The sequence below is a fragment of the Kogia breviceps genome, chromosome 5 (genome assembly GCF_026419965.1).
Source record: "Kogia breviceps isolate mKogBre1 chromosome 5, mKogBre1 haplotype 1, whole genome shotgun sequence".
Taxonomy (NCBI): domain Eukaryota; kingdom Metazoa; phylum Chordata; class Mammalia; order Artiodactyla; family Physeteridae; genus Kogia; species Kogia breviceps.
The window spans coordinates 144,508,488-144,528,872 of record NC_081314.1 but is presented as its reverse complement, the minus strand read 5'-3'; the positions used below and the strand labels follow the sequence as shown (position 1 = coordinate 144,528,872).

The 20,385-nt window shown below is 50.6% G+C and overlaps 1 protein-coding gene across 4 annotated transcripts in view; it reads left to right on the top strand.

Moving 5' to 3' along the window:
* Nucleotides 1-20,385, top strand: part of DSCAM (DS cell adhesion molecule) — a 738,508-nt gene that overhangs the window by 584,259 nt on the left and 133,864 nt on the right. For 3 of the 4 annotated variants that reach the window (XM_059063980.2, XM_067035143.1, XM_067035144.1), the window contains exons 12-15: nt 194-390; nt 1,636-1,732; nt 2,343-2,471; nt 11,307-11,474. In XM_059063980.2, coding sequence (XP_058919963.2) covers nt 194-390; nt 1,636-1,732; nt 2,343-2,471; nt 11,307-11,474 — 591 coding nt within the window. The remainder of the gene's footprint in view (nt 1-193; nt 391-1,635; nt 1,733-2,342; nt 2,472-11,306; nt 11,475-20,385) is intronic. The other variant, XM_067035145.1, reaches the window with a different exon arrangement.

The window sequence follows — 20,385 nt, the reverse complement described above, 5'->3', positions numbered from 1 at the left end:
GAGATCCAGTGGTTAGGAGTCTGCACTTCCACTGCCGGGGGCCCGGGTTCCACGATCCCTGGCCAGCGAACTAAGATCCCACAAGCCGCGCAGGGCAGCCAGGAAGAAGAAACGAAACTGAGCTGCGTGTTAAGGTGGGGGAAGCCGAGAACCCTGCTTTGCCGAGTAAGTTGTGTCGTTTTTGGGTTTTCAGTTCCTGCGATGATTACGTCCTATCCAAACACCACCCTGGCCACTCAGGGTCAGAAGAAGGAAATGAGCTGCACGGCCCATGGCGAGAAGCCCATCATAGTTCGCTGGGAGAAGGAGGACCGAATCATTAACCCCGAAATGGCCCGCTATCTCGTGTCCGTCAAGGAGCTGGGAGAGGAGGTGATTTCCACTCTGCAGGTAAAACATGACAAACGCGGCAGATGAGAAGCTACCTTCATGGGCAGAGTAAGCCTGTCCTTTCACATAAGTCGGTGCATACGGGTAGCCAGTAGCAAATCAGCTTTTGAAACATTTACGAAGCACTCTCTCTCCCCCTTCCCATAATGGGATTGCTGAGTAGCCTGCCAAAATAGCACTTTATCCTATGTAAAATTGTTAAGAGTAAAATTATTGGGAACATGGCGGGGAACCCAACCATAATAATAAAAAGAAAGAGGGAAACAGAGTCTTTTAATGACAGTTAGTCCTAGCGGAATGACAGCCTATGTTGTGCACATGTTTTAACTTCCCGTAAAAAGAAAAGTTAGATGGGTTCTTGGACAAAAAATATTATAAGGAAAATATTTTGCTTCTTGGGGAAAAACCCAACATAAAAAAAGTACTGCAGTCTCTTAGAACTTTTAGCACCACTGGTAGTTAGCTGGGTGATTCTTTTTTTTTTTTTTTTTTTTTGTTTGTTTGTTTGTTTGTTTGTTTTTGCGGTATGCGGGCCTCTCACTGCCGTGGCCTCTCCCGCTGCGGAGCACAGGCTCCAGACGCGCAGGCCCAGCGGCCACGGCTCACGGGCCCAGCCGCTCCGCGGCATGTGGGATCTTCCCGGACCAGGGCACGAACCCACGTCCCCTGCATCGGCAGGCGGACTCTCAACCACTGCGCCACCAGGGAAGCCCCTGGGTGATTCTTTTAATATGGGGGAGAAATGATGCCATAGGACACACATGGAAAGAAAAAGCCCCATGTTTGAAACGCTGATATTGATTCACTCCCAGTGTCCAATCCTGGAGTCCTGGGAGACCAAACCTTTATTGCAGTGTTTATAGATCTGTTTTTTCAGGCAGGGCTGCTTTGAATGCTTTAAAAATCCACTATGAGATTAAAAAAAACAAAAGTATATGGGGACTATATATCAACCCTACCGGGACATCCTACATAAATTACACGTCCAATTTAACAAGCTGGCAGCTGACGTGGATTGTCTACACTGACTCTATCCATCTGCACATTTATAATTGTGCTGAAATAATTTGCTCTCAGAATTGTGTGTCCCTGCGTGTGTGTGCGTTTGTGAGCGTGTATATGTGTGTGCTTGGGGCTGGGAGGAGGGTGAGAGTGGAGAGGAGATTTTTATAGCCAAAAGCCCTTGAGCTGTTCCCTCGCTCCGTTCTACTGGGTAAGATGGATTTCTCTCTGCTTTACTCATAGATTTTGCCAACGGTAAGAGAAGATTCTGGCTTCTTCTCCTGTCACGCTATCAATTCTTATGGGGAGGACCGTGGAATAATTCAGCTCACAGTGCAAGGTAGGATGGACATAGCCTAGGGGGAGGAACACGGCTGTTTCAGGACAGTAAGTGTGTGCCCAGGCTTGGGAATCTGTGTGGCCTCACTTGACGTGTCACACTTCCAAGTCCTCAGAAAATTCTGAATCTGTACAAAGTTGGTGCTAAAGCACCATTTTGCAGATCTCATGATTATGTCAAGATGCAGCCCCAAAACACAGGGAACAAAGTTCATAAAGGAATTGGGTTTGCATGACTGGGCAGCCCTGATAGGGTGCCTTTCTGGCTCAATTTTAGGGATCCTTGTACTAGACAATCCGAATGAAAGTTTAATATCTGGGGCCCAAATCGTTTTCGAGTTAATAGATCCCGAGCCAGACCAGAAGAGTGACACTGAAATCTTCCATGTTTGGTCCACCTTTACAAGTGCTATGAAAATTGGCAGATTTGAAAAGTGAAACTTTTCCATCCTCAAAAGGGATTGGGGAAAAAAATACTGCCAGGTAAAAAAAAAATCGTCTGCCCATGTCGAATGCTGACAAAGCTTTTGTGAGTCACCCTCAGCTTTTCCACTAGCGTCTATGTCTGGACAATATCTGAACTGATCCCGGGTTTTCTGTTGACTGCACAGAGCCTCCAGACCCTCCTGAAATTGAGATCAAAGATGTGAAGGCGCGTACAATCACCCTCAGGTGGACCATGGGATTTGATGGAAACAGCCCCATTACGGGCTATGATATTGAATGCAAAAATAAATCAGGTGAGTCCTTGATTTCCTCCTACTTTATTTCCACTTCAAAAGCCCTTTTATTTTTTGCATGTTTGATGTATGTTACCTGTAGGAAGAACCTGGACTCCGGGAAACTCGGGGGGGCTCTTTGTTACCAGTTTGTCTCTTTCCTTTGCATGAAGTGCACCCACGTTTCCTGTGGTGGGAGTGGTTTTCTGTCGAGATGGCTTCATTGCGTCAGCCCTGCCTCTTTTCTCTTTGAACCAGCAGGACCTCTATCTCATTGCTCCTTGGGGCCACTTTGGCACTGTCGCCACCAATGGCCGCATGGGCTGCTGCCGGCCCGACCTGGCCCCTGGCATTATATTTTCTACCTCCCCGGCTTCCCTTTGCTTCCCTTGTGTCCGAATCCCTGAGTACCAGCTGCGCCCAGTGTCTGGGGGCTGAGCTGAGTGGTGGTGGTCTGCGCAGAGGGCCACGTCTTCTCAAGATGGGCGCTGACCCTGAAGGGCCCTCCTGGATGTGCAGGGACGGGCCAGGGGCCCGAATGCAGGCGAGCACGCCTGTGCTTCCTCCGAGCCAGCAAGTGGCCGGCTTGCAGGGAGCTCAGAAATGAAACAGACCCCCAGCTGTCAGCACCACGGCAGCAGTGCCTGTTGATCTCCTTAAAGTGACAGTGACGAGGCCGCTTGGAGCGTTAGGCCCCATCCGGCCGAGGCTAGGGTACCACCGCAGTGGCTCCTGGTCTGGGCTTTGACACCAAGGAGACGAGGAACTATAGCAGCGTCAGCACACGAAGGGTTGACAGAACCTCAGAGGCCGGGAAAGCGGCCTTGTTTCTCACTCTCTGGGCGCAGTGCGTTACTTCAGAGCGCCCCATTGTGACCCATTTAGTATCTTTGGAGCTGAAGCTGGAGTAAAAAATTAAGCTGGAGGCAGCTGGAAAGGCAGGTCAGGAGGGAGGAAATGTTTCAGTACGAGTGGGCAGGGGGCAGAGCAGGAGAATGTGTGAGACGGGACTAGGAAGCAAGTCCAGGAAAAAGCCTAAGGCGTGGGGCTTAAGGAAAGCAATTCATGGAGATGAAAACACCTTGTATCAAACCAAGACTAGAGGTTGCAGCAGTAGTGCTTGAGGCTGGCGATAAGTCACGGGTTGGCAATGCGTAAGAAAAGACGTCGGAGGAGGTGAAATGGCTTGGCTTGGTCCCCTGAGCCGCAACCAGAGACCTGGAAGGGAGGTGATGCTTACATGGGACCTGAGGAAGCCTCCTGAGAGGAGCACAGTAGCTGCAGTCACACTGTCCCCTAGAAATGTGGCAGGTCCAGTGCAGGTGGAGGTGAAGGATGCCCCGTGAGCAAGCTGAGGGCAGTGCTGGTCCCAATAGGGATCGTTCAGGAATCAGGACCAACGGGCTTGCCCAGGGCCAGAGGAAGAGAGGAGGCCTTGCCTTCGTTCTAAACAAATAAGGTCAGGATGGAACCCAAGATGGAGAAGTTCTGAGATCCAGGTCTTGAGGTAAAGGAAGTGCTTCTTAGGTGAGACCAGCGTGTTCTCTTGGAGAACAGCCTGGAAACTGACGGCAACCATGAGAACTCAGCAGGAACCAAGACACATGATGCGGACACTGCAGAGTCCCCAGAGGGAGGGACAGACCCCGCCAGCCTCTCTGGCTGGCCACTGACCGAAGGACTGTGGGTCTGGGAGCTAGTGCCCAGGCAGAGTCTCTAGGGGAGCAGCTCGGTGCCTCCCTGTCTTCAGGGCATCAGTCATTTCCAGGTGCCGGTGACGGTCCAGTGGCTCCTCAGAGGGGTTCGGGGTCCAGCCTGTCCTGGCTCAGCTGTGGCCCTGTCTCTTACCAGCTGTACCTGCCCCAAACCATCCTCCTCTGTGAGAGGAACAAGGGTCCCTCAAAGGCTGCCCTCCCGTTCCTGGACCAACAGTTACTATGGTTACTCCCACCTGATGCTTAGACGCCACTCCTCGTGTTACCTCCACAGGGACTCATCCCTGGTCCACATTCGAGGCCAGGCCTCTCTCTCATGTGCTCCTACAGTCTCTCGCCTTCCTTTCCTGGCAGGGGTCATCATGTGTGATTACGTATTTAACTCTGTATTTGTTTTTCAAATGTATCAATATTTTCTTTTATTACATCTGGGTTTTGAGTTAAGTTAGAAAAGTTGTTCTCTACCTCTGGCCGTAAAAGAATTCAGCCTCTTTTCTTCTAGTACTTCATGTTGTTTCTTTCCCTCTCTTTTCAAAATTTAGATCTCCAAACCATTTGGAGTTTACTCTTCTGTATGCTGGGAGAGATGGATCTAGTTTTATCTTTTCCAAAATGGGTCTCCTGTTGCCCCAGCATCATTTGTTAAAAGGTCCACCTTTGCCCAGTGATTTCAGATGCCACCTCTCTCACATACTAACTTTCCATAGGTATTTGAGTCTATTTCTGGACTTCCTATTCTACTCCATTGGTTTATCTATTAATGCACCAGTACCAGCCCATTTTAATCACAGAGGCTTTATGTCTTGATATCTAATCAGGCTAGTCCACCCTTGTAACTTTTCCTTTCCAGTGTTTTCTTAGTTTTCCATATATAACTTTAGGATCAACACGTTTAGCTTCATAAAAGCATGTTTTTGTTATTGTTAATGAGATCACATTAAATTTGTTTATTAGCTTAACGGAGAGCTGACATTTTTATGATGTTGTGGGTTTAACTGGTCCATCAAGAAATATGTGACGTTCTAAGCCCTGGTACTGCACAGTGTGACCTAGTTGGGGAACGGGGTCAGAGAGGTGTGATTGATGATTATTAACACGCCCGCCCCACCAGACTGGGAGCTCCTTGGGGTGCGCTGAGCCCAGCCCAGTTCCCCTGGACCTAGCACAGGCCTAACATGTGTCAGCACCCCACAGATATTTGGTGAATTCTCACTGAGAAGGGAATGCATTTACAGCTCACCGTCTGGCACATAGCAAACGTGTAATAAATGCAGCTTTTAGGATTACTCCAGTGTGCACGAAAAGGCTTACACGTAAAAGGCCTCTAGGACCATGTGTCTTTTTGTTTAACGACTTGCTACCCATTCAGGATCCTCAGTGTCTCCCGCGTCTCCTGTAAGTTTCCCAAAGGCAGGGACTCTGATTCGGAGCTTCCCCAGCACCTAGCACAGTGCCTGCCTTATAAGACGTGCACAGTAATACTAGTGGCATCTAATTTACGTGCAGTCGAAACCTAAGAATTACCTTTATCGCCAACAGCATTTTCAGATGTGTGAGGTGATGGGACTGTACGTCACTAAAGCAGGAAAGCTCCTTATCTGTGAAGCTGGAGATGGTCAGAAGCGGGGGATATATTTGCATCCTTCTGCTCCACACACACACACACACAGCCAAGCTCATGGCTAAGGCATTCTTGCAGTCCTGGAACCCAGCAGTCTGAGGTTCAGGATGAGCACCACGGGGGTCCTTGGGGAAAAGCCCGTGGACAGGTAGCCATGGCCTGAGGTCTGCACCAGGGCCCTCCAGGACCTCCATCACTTTCAGTCTGAAAGGCCTGGGAGGAAGGAGGGATCAGTAGCAGGCAGGAATCACAGTCACTGCTGTAGGAAAAGTGTCAGCCATTTTCATGTGTTCGTTGCTTCCTCAGTAAGGTTTGGGTAGATAAACAGTACAGCCGTCATTTAAGTGAGTGCACTTTATAGGCAGAGTACATAGAAACTGATCCTTCAAGTCACAGCTTGAATGTCACCTCCTCCAGGAAGCCTTCCCTGACTACCCAGTTTATGGCATGCCCCTTCTCTACTCATAGAGCACCCTGTATGCCTTGGAACATTTGGTGAGCTTGTGACTGTTTATTTAATAACTGTCTCCTGTGCTGGGTAGCTGTCCCCCTGAGGGATCTAGTGACCCCTCAGGGTAGGTACTACATCTGAGGAACCCCGTGCTACGTCCTTGCGTCACCTACTGTGACCAGCACACATATTAGACTTGTAAGAAACATTTTTTGACTGGTTGACTCTCAACCTGAGTTTTAGGCAGTGAAATCATCCCCCCAAAAGATGCTTTCTTCCACTTTTTTGTTAATTTGCTAAGAACACGACGTATGCCCACATTCCTAGCAAAGTGTGTCCCTGCAAGCGATCCTTCAGGCTATGCTTGACCGACCCCAGCAGTGGAAACTCACCAGCCCGAGAAAGCACGATTCCGCCTTGGGCCGGCCAGCACGATTAGGCATTCTTACCTTTCTTGCACCTGAAGCCAGTGGCCCTCTTCCCACCCCCCTAAACCCTTTTGTCAAGTGGCATCCCCCCCAGGATATGAAAACAGATGATGCTCCTTAATTTTCCGTTTGCCAAGAAAGACAAGACATCCCAAGTTCCTTTGCTTGCATCTCCAGGGACCATCTCCTGGCCCACCTGCTCTGATCAGGCCCCATGGCAGCAGCCCTGGTGTCATCTGACCCGGCACAGACACAGAGGAGCCTTCGCCTCCCTCATTTGGAATGTTCAGCTTTCTTCACGTAGCCCCCGTCCCACGGGGTGCTTGGTCTGCCACATACTAGGATCCCCGTGGCCACTGCTTCTCCCCCAGGTGGACACCAAGAACCCCTTTCCGTCCCCTTCCAGCACCTTGTCCCCCGTGGTGCACGGCTGCTGTCCGCCGCGTCTGCTTCCTTCCCCTCTTGGAAGGCAGCCTGCCTGTCCCCACGTCCCCTCTGGGGCGCCTCTCTCCTTCTCCTCGGGGCCTCACTGACCGGGCCTAGCTCCTTGCAGCCCGCCCTCCTCCTCTTTCAGGCCCCCTCCCCCATTTCACCGAGGACCCTCCTCCTTGGAGAAGGAGGGGCTGAACGGCTTCCCCTGGGTCCCGACGCTTCCCTTCTCTTGCCCAGCACAGCAGGTCTCACCCTTCTCGGAGCTGCCTCTTCATGGCACTCCTTTTGTGTAATTTTCTCTCTCAAACTCTGGGCCGCCCTCACTCTTCCGGGCCTCTGACGACCCTTCTGCAGGTCAAGTTCACCCTCTTAACATTTGTCCTTGACGGCCTGCCTTCCTCCTGACTCGGGGTGTCTGACGCCCAAGCTGGGCTCACCAGCGAGCACCCAGTACAACCGCACTGCCCCCGGGGCTCCCGCAGTCCTTCCCAGGGGGGATAATTGGGATTTCGGAGGCAGGGAGGCCACTCTGAACTTCTTCTTCCTCTTCACCACTGGTCTCTCTAGGGCACGTCATGGAATCCTACCTACTTTTTCATCAGGTGCTTCTGACATCTCCTCTCTAAACTGACCGTGCACAGCTCTCCCACCCTTAGCCCCTACAAACCCAGAGGACTTACAGTGATTCTTGGCAAGGTTCCCCTCCCTTGCACTTGACCCAGCTCTCTGCATTGTTCCTCCTCGCCAGGAAGCCAAGTTAAAAGTTCGTCCGAGGTTTTCATCTAAGCACATGAGGCTTCCCGCAGATACCTGGAAAACTGAAACCCAGTCTCATTCATCAGGCGTCCTGCAGAGACTCTGTGAAGGTCATGTGCTGCGGGAAGACGGCCTAGAACTTGGGGAAAACACGGGTGAGGTCAAATCCAGCCCCACGTCTCACCAGCTCGATAACAGGGTCTGGGTTTCTTGACCTTCACAATGAAAATAAAAACCCCTACTTCACCAGAATGTTGTAAGAACCCAGTGGAGTAAAGCAGTCTGTCCAGACTCCAGCTGTGCGTCAGCGTGACCCAGCGAGAGAGGTTTTTTACAGCACGGACCTGGGGGCACCACATCCCCCAGAGATTCTGATCGCGTGGGCCTGAAAGCACGGTTGTCAGAAAGCACTGAGGTGCTTCTGACGTACCCACAGATTTGGGCGCTGCAGAAGTCACCTTTGTAAAATGCCTAGAGCAGCACCCAGAGAGCAGAGGCTACGCCAGCGCCTGAGCTCCCTTTGCTGCTGGCTTTTCTCCCACCGCTGCCTTGACTTCCGCCACAAACCCAGCGTCTGCTCTTCTCCCCAAGGCTGAGCTCCGTGGCTCACAGCTCAGATTCCCTTTCCCTCTGACTCCCAGCTGGGGGGCCCAGTGGCAGACACAGAGGACGACCCAGAAGGATCCTGCGGAGGTGCTCTTCTGTGTGTACAGCTTCCGTCAGGGGGCCTATTCTGAGGTTTCAGCCCTGTCTACACCCCAGAAACGCTGTTCCTCTCCTTTGGCCCTCCTGGCCCCGACCGGGAGATGCTCACCACGCTTTCTAGGTGCCGGGAACCTCAGCACCCCCTGCGAGGCCCTTTAACCCAGCCCGCACCGCGGTAAACAGACACCTTGTAAACGATCTTCTTCGTGTGACTTATAAACCTTCCTCAATGCTACGTGTGGTCTCTGTGTCGAGAAACCACCCTCGCCTTCCCGCCCTGGGTAAGGAGACCTGTGATCGGTGCTCACAACCGTTTTATTCCCTAACCCGCTCTTCCTTCTCGTGTCTTTAGCAAACTCTCCCTATCCATGCTTGCACCCTCCAGCTCTTGGATGTCCAGGCGTGCCTTTCTGCTTGCGACTTACTCCTCCGAAGAAGTTTCTTTATTTCACCTACGGTATATTCTCGCTCGTTGTGTTTGTATTTCAATCTGCGGTTTCATTTTCCCAAGTGCCAGGACCTCTCTGACACTGTTTCCAGTGCCCGGTGCTGTATCCTCAAGCACACTTTGTTCCTAATCCATGACCTGGCCCTTTGCAACGTCAGCATCTGAGGTCAGATGTAGCAGTTTTTAGTCCCTTTCCAAGCTCTTCTCCTGGGTAGCCCGTGCCCTGTTGGTATTCGTCTTTTGATGCCGTGTCACTTGCTAGATAGAGTGTGTTTGGAGATTTAACTAGACTTTCTTCTTCTTCATTCAGTTACTGTAAAACCCTTCGGGATAACCCATTCTTTCTCTTTCTCAACCTTTTCATCTGTAGCCAAAAAGTCCACCCTCCAGTCGTGATCATGGGCACCATCTTTTTCTTTCAAAGTCTCATCATTGCCAGAAAGAAGCTGAAAACAGAGCCCGTTCTCCAAGGACCACTCACTTCCTGCCCGAGACCCCTGCCTTGGTCACCCCCCACAGGCTATTCACGCGACCTCCTTGGCAGGAGGAGGAGGTGGGCGGGAGCCATCCCTACCTCTCTGCAGGTCCTCAGCCACGTCGCAGACACACCCTTGGGGAGGATGGCTCGTCTCCGTAGCTCAGTCAGTTTGCAGAAGCCTCCATAATGGCCTGGGCAGAACCGTCAACGCCTGCAAGCGTCGGGTTCCTCCTGGGGCTGGTGAGCAACTGTCTCTGCGTCCTGCAGTGGCTGGGGTTCCGCTCTGTTGTCTCAAACGTCTTCTCCAGAAGGCCTGGCTTTCTCTTTGTGGGACGAGCCTCCTGTTTCTCCGAGGTTCCATTGGTATGGAATTCCCTCCTGTCGTGTGTCCTCTATTGAATCCTATCCTTCTGTTCTTCTACCGTTTGTTATTATGCAGCCTCTTCTCTTTTGGTGTCACGTTCCTCCATCTTCAGTCTTCTGGACTCACATGGCACTTCTGCTTTTAGTGGGAATGTTCGTTGTTAGTTTCCACTAGGCTCCATTCCCCGTCACGAGAGAGGACTCACGGTCATACCTGAAGCTACGTATTCCTTCTGCAAGTCCAGACGATCTCTTGCCCTTATGATGACCTTTGGACGGAGCGGCCCTCTGAACTTCCATGGGCATCATTAATGGGGAAAGGGAGTGGGGTCATTCCGAGGGCCCAGAGGTCGGTATGTTCGTCGTTTACTTATTCGTCTATGAAACACGCGTTTATTATTTGCCGGGCTCGGGGTGAGCACCGGGGGTGCAGCAGTGAACATGGCCAGCGTGGTTCATGCCCTCCCGGGGCTTAGAGGGAACACAGACTCTCAGTGAGGTTCTTACAGGTGTGATGAGCCCAGGGGAGCGAGTGCAAGGGGGGGCCCTGGGCTGGGGAGGGAGGCTGAGCGTATGCAAGCATCCTCTCTGCCACCATCTCAGGGGCCTCTTGGCTTTTCCACACCCAACATCCCCTCTTGACCTCCACCCCTGATCAGCACCTGCCCAAACTCCTTCTGGAAGAAGAACCATTTGCTGACGTGCTCATCGCGGGTTGCAGCTCTAAAATCAGCAGGTGCACCGCTGTGACGGCTTTAATGAAGACTCTTTGTATGAGGCATATGCTGCCTTTAAAATTCGCTGTGGTTGAAAAATAATTGCTACAACAAAGGGTTGGAGGCAAAATGATTTCAAAAATTAGAGCTGAGAAGTATATTTGATAACCAGTATTCATGCTGGAGACTGAGATGAGTTTCTATGTATCTTTATGTGTTTCATCTTTACCACTCTCCTCTTGGAGAACAAGGGGTCTGACATGGCTACAAAGGCTTTGCTGGCTTTCCAATACCTTTTAGAACCAGGGATTTCTTTCCTTCGGGTGGAAGCTTGTCCCACCCGTGCTTTCTTTTATTATCTTGTACAATGAGTGCTCGAAAGTAGCTGTTTTCCACCTCACCGCATGAGCTCCCCCCACTTCTCTTTTCCTCTGCGATTTCTGCCAGGAGGTCTGTTGTGTTGCCTTGGACAGAACTCCCTGGACCCAGCTGCCCACAGCCTCTGTCCCCCTCGGTGTGGGTAGTGAGTGGTCTGTGTCGCGCCCCCTCTGACGGCCCGCCCGCGGGAACCCTGGCAGCACTGCATTAAGAATTCACTTTGAGTTGTCACTTTTTTTTTCTTTTCTTCCTCCTTTTTTTGTTTTTGTTTTTTTTTTTTTAAATTCCTACTTGGGAACTTTCAAAGGCAGAGGGAAAAAACTCACATCTCTATCTCTTCTTTTTTGAAAAACAAAACCCCAAAGACTCCTGGGATTCTGCTCAGAGAACCAAAGATGTTTCCCCTCAGCTGAACTCGGCCACCATCATTGACATCCACCCTTCCTCCACCTACAGCATCCGAATGTACGCCAAGAACCGGATCGGCAAGAGTGAGCCCAGCAACGAGCTGTCCATCACCGCGGACGAGGCAGGTATGTCTGACCGGCAGGGGCCCAGGGGCTGGGAGGTGGCCCGCGGGAGTCAGGTGGTTCACACAGGGTCACAGCTTTGACGACCGCTCTCCGTAGCTCTGCGCCCCATCAGAAACACAGGTGCCTCTCTGCCGCCTACTTTGAAAGCAGTGCTCTTCAAACGGGACTTAGGTCAAGGTTCTCACACCTAAGACTTAAAAGAAAGACCCGTGGGGCTAACGAGCTCGTGAGATTTAAAGAACCACGCTGTTCTTACAATATCCCTTTGTCTGGAGGCGTGGAATCCAGATGGCAGCAGAACCGTGAGCCTATGTCTTGCTCAAGTGGCTGTGCGGTCATGGGAGGGGGGGACCCCTTAACTAGGAAACGACAAGAATATTCTCTGGGTGGGGAGAGGGGAGATGGAGGCACAGGTTATCTGACTGACTAGAAGTGTCAGTATCTCTATCCAAGAGTATCACACTTTTTTCCTGTTACAAAGTATTTCTTATCGTGTTGAAGACGTGGAAGGCAGAGATAGGTGTTTTGAAGACAGAACAGCTCACACAATCCTACCATCCGGCGCTACCTATGAATATGTTGATATCATACACGCATGTGTGCACACTCCCCCACACGTGCACACACGGACACGCAGGGACACACACCCTTCAACGGGGAGGTTCCCTCGTGGTTGCCGGGGGTGGCAATAACCTGTGCGCAGAGGACCGAGCAAACAGGCAGTGGCCGGGCAGGCTGCCTGCCAGCCCTTCTCCTGGCAGGACAGGAGGACGCAAGCTGCCCTAGGGCTGCTCTGGGGAAGGAAAGGTAAGGAACCATGGCCTGGCTCATCTTTTGGGGGCAAAAGAGTGTCCCGCCCCAAACCTAGCCTTTCTGTTCCTGCTCCAGGCCAGAGCTAACCACCTAGTCCCCGCTGCTGCAGGGAAGGTGGAAGCTTGCTCTCAGAACCCTAGTTCCAAAATCACCGCGCGTAGGGGGATCGCCCCCGAATATCTAAGCTTCCACAGGAGGTCACTGCATCTTTCAACGGGGGTTGTTCTTGACCCTTCCCACCACCTGCTTCTCTGTTACCTTCATTGGTGGCACTTCGCATAGATATCACTCTTCTGTATCTCTGGAGGACTTTCCTACAATTTGTCATTCTACCTTCCACCATTTCTTTAGCAAACCCCACATTTTTAGGTATGTCGGTTATTTATTTTTTAATTGAAGTACGGTTGATGTGCAATGTTGTGCTGGTTTCAGGTGTACAGCAAAGCGATTCAGTTATACATATATATGTTTGTATATATATATGTACGTATTCTCTTTCAGATTCTTTTCCATTATAATTTATGACAAGATATTGAGCATAGTTCCCTGTGCTAGACAGTAGGTCCCTATTGCTTATCTGTTTTACATATAGTCGTGTGTATCTGTTAATCCCAAACTCCTAAGTTATCTCTCCCCCTCTTCCCTTTTTGGTAACCATAAGGTTGTTTTCTATATCTGTGAGTCTGTTCCTGTTTTGTAAATAAATTCATTTGTATCATTTTTTAGATTCCACGTATAAGTGATATCATATGATACTTGTCTCTGTCTGATTTACTTCACTCGGTATGATCATCTCTAGGTCCATCCAAGTTGCTGCAAATGGCATGATTTCATTCTTTTCTGTGGCTGAGTAATATTCCATTGTGCATATGTACCACATCTTCTGTATCCATTCATCTGTCGATGGACATTTAGGTTGCTTCCACGTCTTGGCTATTGTGAATAGTGCTGCTATGAACATCGGGGTGTGTCTTTTCGAGTTCGAGTTTTCGTCTTTTCCAGATATATTCCCAGGAGTGGGATTGCTGGGTCATGTGGTAGTTCTATTTTTAGTTATTTTGAGGAACCTCCACACTGTTCTCCATAGTGGCAGCACCAGTTTACGTCCCCACCAACACTGTAGCAGGGCTCCCTTTCCCCCACACCCTCTCCAGCATTGATTGTCTGTAGACTTTTGGATGGTGGCCATCCTGGCTGGGGTGAAGTGGTACCTCACTGCAGTCTTGATTTGCACTTCTCTTCAGTTTTTCGTTATCATAAATACCACTGTGATGAACATCCTTGTGATATATCTTTTCCCATTGGCAACATTATTTTTTATGTTAAATTCCAAGAAGTAGGATTGCTGGATCACAGCAAATGCACAAATATAATCCCTTTGCTGTGCGCAATCAACAAGGTCCTCAAGGAAGTAGGTTAACATTTACTCTGTTTCCTGAACTGCAGATGAGAATTCATTTCTCAACTCTAGAGCACATCAGTTCTTGAAAATTGCTTTCAAGGATGGGAGATAGGATAGCGTGATGCTCCAGTCTGAGGGCGAGCCACTTTTAACCCTCGGAAACTGTGTGATTTCTCATCAGCAAAATGCACATAAAGATGCCTTTCTCCTCTTCACCGCAAACATGTTGGATAATTGAAAAAAAAAAAAAAAAATCCCAAACTCTGAAAGTACATTGCATTGCTCAGAAATAAGTAGGAAACGAGTGTTAATAGGCTCCTGCAAAAATAGAATCGTATTTAAATATTTATGTAAACGGCACACGAATTTCCTGGAATTTCATCATGCTGGGGATTTAGGGAGAATAAGCTGCCCCGAAATGAAAACTTTGGCTCAGGGCTGACCCTTCTCCTTCCTTTTAGCCATTTTCCGACTCTGCCCATCTCCACAACCTTCTCAAGGCAGCGGATGTTTTTCCGGTGGTGCGTTCCGCGCTGCTTTCCCCGTCGCCCTGACCAATGCAGCTGCTGTTGCTTATTCTGTCATTTCCTCTGTGATCTCCCTGAAGCTGGCAGTTGCCATGGCAGCGTCTCTCTCTCCAGCCGGGAGGCCAGGTGAACAGCCGCTCCTGGTCACCGGTCACCGGTGTGCGGCCCGCTCCCAGGCGTCTCTGCAGACAGACGGATGCAGAGCCCCCGGCTTGGACCCTGGGCTGGCCTTTGGGGTTTCACCTGGGTGCTGGCTGCTGGCAGCCCCACAGCCCGTCATTTACTCTTCCGATGAGCTAAGAGAGAATGCAAGGAAAGGTCAGGCTTGTGCAAAGGAAAGCCGCAAAGCACAATTTGGCTTTGTCGTGGTGTGTAGGTTTGCATGACTGAAATCAAAAAGTCATTTTCTTACGTGTGACTCACGTAAAACAGAGGGCAGCTCTCGTGACCAAAGATACTCTCCCTAGCACTGCCTGCGGTGGCCCTAGATTTTTCCTGCCACCTCCTGGTACGGTTCCCCAAAGGCACATCTTTAGGGAGCTGAAGCCATCTCGAGAGAACCTTTTCCGGCCCTTCTTGCCCTGAAGAAATGAGGTCATCACTTAAGCAGTGAGAATCCCCAGATGGAAGCTTCTGGAAGCTCGTTTTTATGGTAACGCAGTGCCCAAGTCTAGGGCACCGGAGGATGCCTCCCACTGCCTACCTGCTGAGGAAATGAGCCTGTGAGGTGTAGGCCTGGGTCTTCTCCACCCTGCCACTACCTTGAAGCTACACTGGACTCCCCGTGGCCAGATCAGCGATGAGCCCCCTTCCTGCGCCCTCCTCCGTGTGTGAGCTGCGCCTGCCCCTGTCCGGAAGCCCTTCAAGGTCTACGCCTACTTTTCTGCACTCTCCCTTGAGAAGCAGGCCAAACGTCTCCCCTAGTGCGGTGCCTTTTCCAGTCTCGGGGATGGTGTCAGTGCACCAGGTAGAATTCTTTCTGGCAACAGCCTTTGAGCCATCATTTCTCCAAGGGGCCGTGGGCCTCTCATGCTTGTCCCCCTCATGTGTGTATATGTGGATGAAACGTCCTTAAACCTGCCTTACGGGACTGTCTTAGAAATACACACAGTGAGCAGCGTGTGTGTGTGTGTGTGTGTGTGTGTGTGTGTGTGGTGAGGAAAACATATGGAGGATTAAAACCACACTGACATTTGGAATGGCGTCATGAAGAGAGAAAAGTAGAGAAAGGCAACAGGGCAGGCCTGGAAGGTGGACCAAGAGGGAGGCAGGCGAGAGGAGGCGCACCCATCAGAGCTCTAACTAGGACCACGGAGGCATCCCAGCCGGAAGCTGGAGCTGGGTAGGTAGCAGCACCTTTAGTAGGTACTACCCAGTACCTGGGTAGGTAGCAGGTACCCTTTAGGCTATAACCATAGGTCCCAGTTAACCAGCATCCATCCTTCTTGCAGTTAAGCGTTCAGCGAACCGCAACCCATGTAAATTCCACTAACAACGCTCATGCTGAGAACAGTTTTTGCATTATAAAAAGAAAAAAAAAAGGAAGAAGAATATGCCACAGACACTGCATGTAGCTTGCAAAGCCTAAATCTGTAGGATCCGGCCCTTTACAGAAACAGTTTCCAGATCCCTGAGTTCGGTCTTGCCACGATGGGGGTTCAGGTTTGGATTTCTGTTGTGTCATCCATCGCAAGGCTGAGGGAAGAAAGAACCACTGCTACCTGTGCAGCAGCCCCAGCTAATGCTGGAAGCCAGCCTGCTTCCAAGCGCACGACAGTGTGGGCGTTTCCACGTGCGACTCACAAACGTATTAACAGACCCCCTGATACACTGGACCTTGGGAGAGAGCCCCAAAGCACAGATCAATGGCCAGCACACCTCCCGACCCGCCTCAGCAACCCTTAGCCGCCCGCAGAGAGGAGAAGTGGAGAGAGAAAGCGGAGACGGGGTCAAGCGTTAAGGAGGTTAAGCTCCTAATGGCTCCGAAGAGCACTGACCGGCCGGGTTTCTTTGACGCTGATCCTCGTGTGACGTCCGCAGCTGACCCTCACCCAAGACCGGCTTCCCCACTGGCAGCTGTGCCCCGAAGGTCACGTGTCACTTAGTGCCCGTGACCGAGTCGGGGGTGGCTGGTCCCGTCACCATGTGCGTGATGTCTCTGAGCCTAGAACGTGAACGTTCCGTGACGCGGGGCAAAACGCCGTGTCGAGTAATTGCTGAATTTTCCGACGCGTCGGAGACGGGAGGTCAGGATCACCGAAGGGTGTTACCACGGGGGGCGGGGGGCTTTCCTTCGGGTCCGGGACCGAGTTAACAGGCTCTGCATCGTCCTTCGTCCCATTCAGAGTAGCTGCTCTGATCCGCAAGGAGGGTTCCCGGCGCGCCGAGCCGGAGGCTGACGCAAGGGCACGCGATGAGGGCTTGAGGATAAAAGGCACCGGCGCACAATAGACACGTGGGTAGAGGGGCCCATGAGGCCCCGTGTGGCATCATCTGTGCTCTTCAGGGAGAGAGTCCACCGCACAGGGTGGGCCGGCTGAGAGCCGGGCGTGCCCGATACCCGAGCCTTCAGCTACCTGCCTCTGCAGTTGGCGTTCTGCCCCAGCCTCCATTTAGAGACGTTGGAAAGTAAAAGCCGAAGTAGATCACTGCCCCCTCGGCTGCACCTCAGGCATGCTCCGTGCATTCCTGCCGGCGACGCTGCCGCGTTCTGAAATGTTCTGGAATTATTCTGGAATGGTTTGGAATGTCTTTCCCCCTCCACACCCCACCCCCACCCCCGCCGCATACTTCTGTCAGGTCTTCCCTCAGTTGCATCTTCTCAATGAGTCTAACCCTGACCGCCCCCCCATTTATTTATTTATTTATTTTATTTATTTATTTTTTTTGCGGTACGCGGGCCTCTCACCGTTGTGGCCTCTCCCGTTGCGGAGCACAGGCTCCGGACGCGCAGGCTCAGCGGCCGTGGCTCACGGGCCCAGTTGCTCCGCGGCACGTGGGGTCCTCCCGGACCGGGACTCGAACCCGCGTCCCCTGCATCGGCAGGCGGACTCTCAACCACTGCGCCACCAGGGAAGCCCCCCCCCCCCATTTAAATGTCAGTCCACTCCTGCTCAGTCACTCTTGGTCCCCTCCCTCCCTTAACACTCTCCTTTTTAAAAAATACACTCTAAACCATCAGCATATACCATATAATTTGCTGATTTATTTTGTTTAGGGTCTATAGTTTTGGTCCCTCCCACAGAGGCAGGAATAGCTGTCTGTTTTGTTCACCGCTGTATCCCAGACACCCAGAACAGCATTTGGCACCTAACAGGTGCTAAATAAACAACAGTTTAAATGAATAAGCTATTTATTTGATAAATAATCATGACATGAATTCATCCTTTCCCCATCTGGGGGTCAACTGTGCTTGGTTCTATTTTGATTCTTGCTGAGATCTCTCTTGGTCTCCTATGCCCAGCAAAGAATATTCTGCACATTCTGCTTGCCCACGCTACTTTTTTTTTTTTTTTTTTTTGGCCACGCTGCATGGCTTGTGAGATCTTAGTTCCCCATCCAGGGATCGAACTCCTGGAAATGAGAGCACCGAGTCCTAACCACTGGACTGCCACACTGCTTCTGTCAGAGATATTGGACCTGGCACACGGTAGGCCCTCAGTAAATTCCCCAAGAGGAATCAGAGATAGAAGTTTGGGGGTGCCTCCCGCTGGGGTGGCACATTCCAGCCCCATAAGCAACTGAGCCCCAAGCCTCTGGGCGAAGCCAGGAGACCAATATATGGAGGGGAGAATAATTTGCGGGCAGAGAGGAGTGTTGAGGCTTGAGTCTCGGCGTTCCTTCCCTGCATGGAAAGGATAGAGGAGCGTCTCGGGTCTGACAATTAGGAAGGGTCTGTCATCCCTGTGTTTTCAGCCAAACAGAATTAGTAGGAGTTGCCTTGCCTAGAAACAAAATTAGGATCTGTAAATTATAGTCTTCATTTATTACTCTTGTACAGATTGAATAGTTTTGGCTTCTGTAGAAATGCAGAAATTATGTATTTTGGAAAATCACATTCATCGTTAATTCTTACCTCTAGCCTTCTCTTCCCACAGGGAAAAGCTAAATATTCCGCTTAAAAATAAGAAGCAAAAACCATGCTTTCTATTTATAGGACAGCTTCAATTCAAGAGCATTAAATAAATTTTTAAATGTCAAATGTCAACACAATTTTCAAAGGTAGTTAAATCAGTGGATGCCTAATGGTTGATCTCCAATCATGTCAGCATTGGGAATTCAATCTGCCTTGGATCCTAATTTTACAGACCTTGTCCTTCTGCAATGAAATGAGGGTCCATGAAAGAAAAACTCCTGCGCGCGAGTTGTAAGGAAAGCACTACAATGCTCGAAGCAGACTCATGTTTTATATCCTTTCTAAAGGGCTTGTCTTATAATGTTTTAGAAACGTAGAGGAGAAGTTTCAGCACCCAAACAAAAACTCTTCCTAATTGTATTGGTCACAGTGCCCTTGTGAGTATATGGGTTACGTTCTTTCAGTTGCTGCCTTTAATATAGTTTCTATCACTTTATTTTTAAGAGAGGGGAGATCTGAGTGCATTCACTTCAGAGACTACGCAGACTAATAAGTGAGTTACCAGCGAGTCACAGAAGTATTTATAGGCTACATAAAAAAGGTTTTGTGTTCTTACAAATAGTCGTGTCTGTCCTGGAGTCAGGGACTGTCCCTCCACTGCTTCATAATATACCGGACCTTCATAATATACCTTCATAATATACCGGACCTTCATAATATACCTTCATAATATACCGGACCAGACTAAAAAAACCAACTGTCCCCAATTCACACTTTATGTTTTCTGATAGAATCAAGGACATTTTTTAAACACTCTGCGAGTACCTTTGTTTTTAATGATGAATATGTCTCAACGAGAAAATGAAGGCTGTGACGATTGCCTGCCATGCCCCTGAAAAAGCTGCAGCAAAGGCCAAAGGATGTGGAATGGATGGGGCCCCAACAGTGCCTTCGAGTTCTAGCGAGCAGGTTCCTTCCTCAGTGTGAGTTAGCATAATTAAATTAAAGTAATCAAGCATCCGTATAGCCGTCAGACCTCAACATGATTTTTCAAGGATTTTAATGGATGAACCACGTGCTTCTCGCTGACCACAGAACTCTCGGTGTGTGAGAGAAATCTGTTCCACGTGCTTTCCTTGGATCTGATATCGAAATGTTCCTGCATAAAGGGCTGGACCCTGTGAGCAGAAAAGTGGTGCGGACACGTAACAATGATCACAATTAGCTGGGCGCCAGCCTCTCCCTGGGTTACTGTTCCAGAAACTAGCTTCAGTGCTAGCGCGGCCTTTCACCTGGAGAATCGATAAGTCCAGGAGGCTGCAGGACCCCTCGAAAGCTAATTACCCTGCACCCTGCTGGGGAGAGAGAAGAGCGCTCTGAGCCTCAGCGTCCGAGCACGGCTTCACCCTTCAGAGCAAGGACTCCCCCTGGGCTGGGTTCCTGAGGCCACACAGCTGCAAGTCTATTGGGAGAGGAGGGAAAGACTGTCCCCAAGCTGAGCCGGGGGCTTGTGGGCACAGGCAGGAAACTGATGGAGGCAGAAGACAGGCTCCGATCTGCCCGTGTGTGTTTAGCAAGTGTGTTCAGCTTCCCCTGAGATTATCAGACCTGGCTGGGACATAGGGTGCGTGGAGGTCGGGTGCGCAGAACAGACACCTGCAGAGGAAGGCAGGACACAGAGCGGGGCAAAGTTAGGGTGAGGGGCGAGAAGTTTGACGCGTGAGCTGGGCCCATGTCCCCCGGAAAGAGGTAAAGTGAAGACCAGAATTAATGTTTAGGAGCCAAACTGACACCTGGGCCAGGCGTAGATGCTGGTCTGGAGCAGGCTATCGGGGGCAGAGGCTATGTCCCCAGTGAGGACAGAGACATTAAGAGGCGATTTCAGGGAGGGCTTCGCTAGACTGCGGATGCAGGGCGGGCAGGCGGGAGCAAACCTGCTGCGCTGACTCCCTCCCTGGTTCTGGTCAACGTTTCCAGCAGCTGAGCAGACACTTCAGTACAATGTCCCCACTTCCCTTCAAATTCATATTTCTCGACTGTAATGAATCGTCTTTTCTGGAAATTGGGCTTCCTCTCTTGCACCCTCATGTTCCC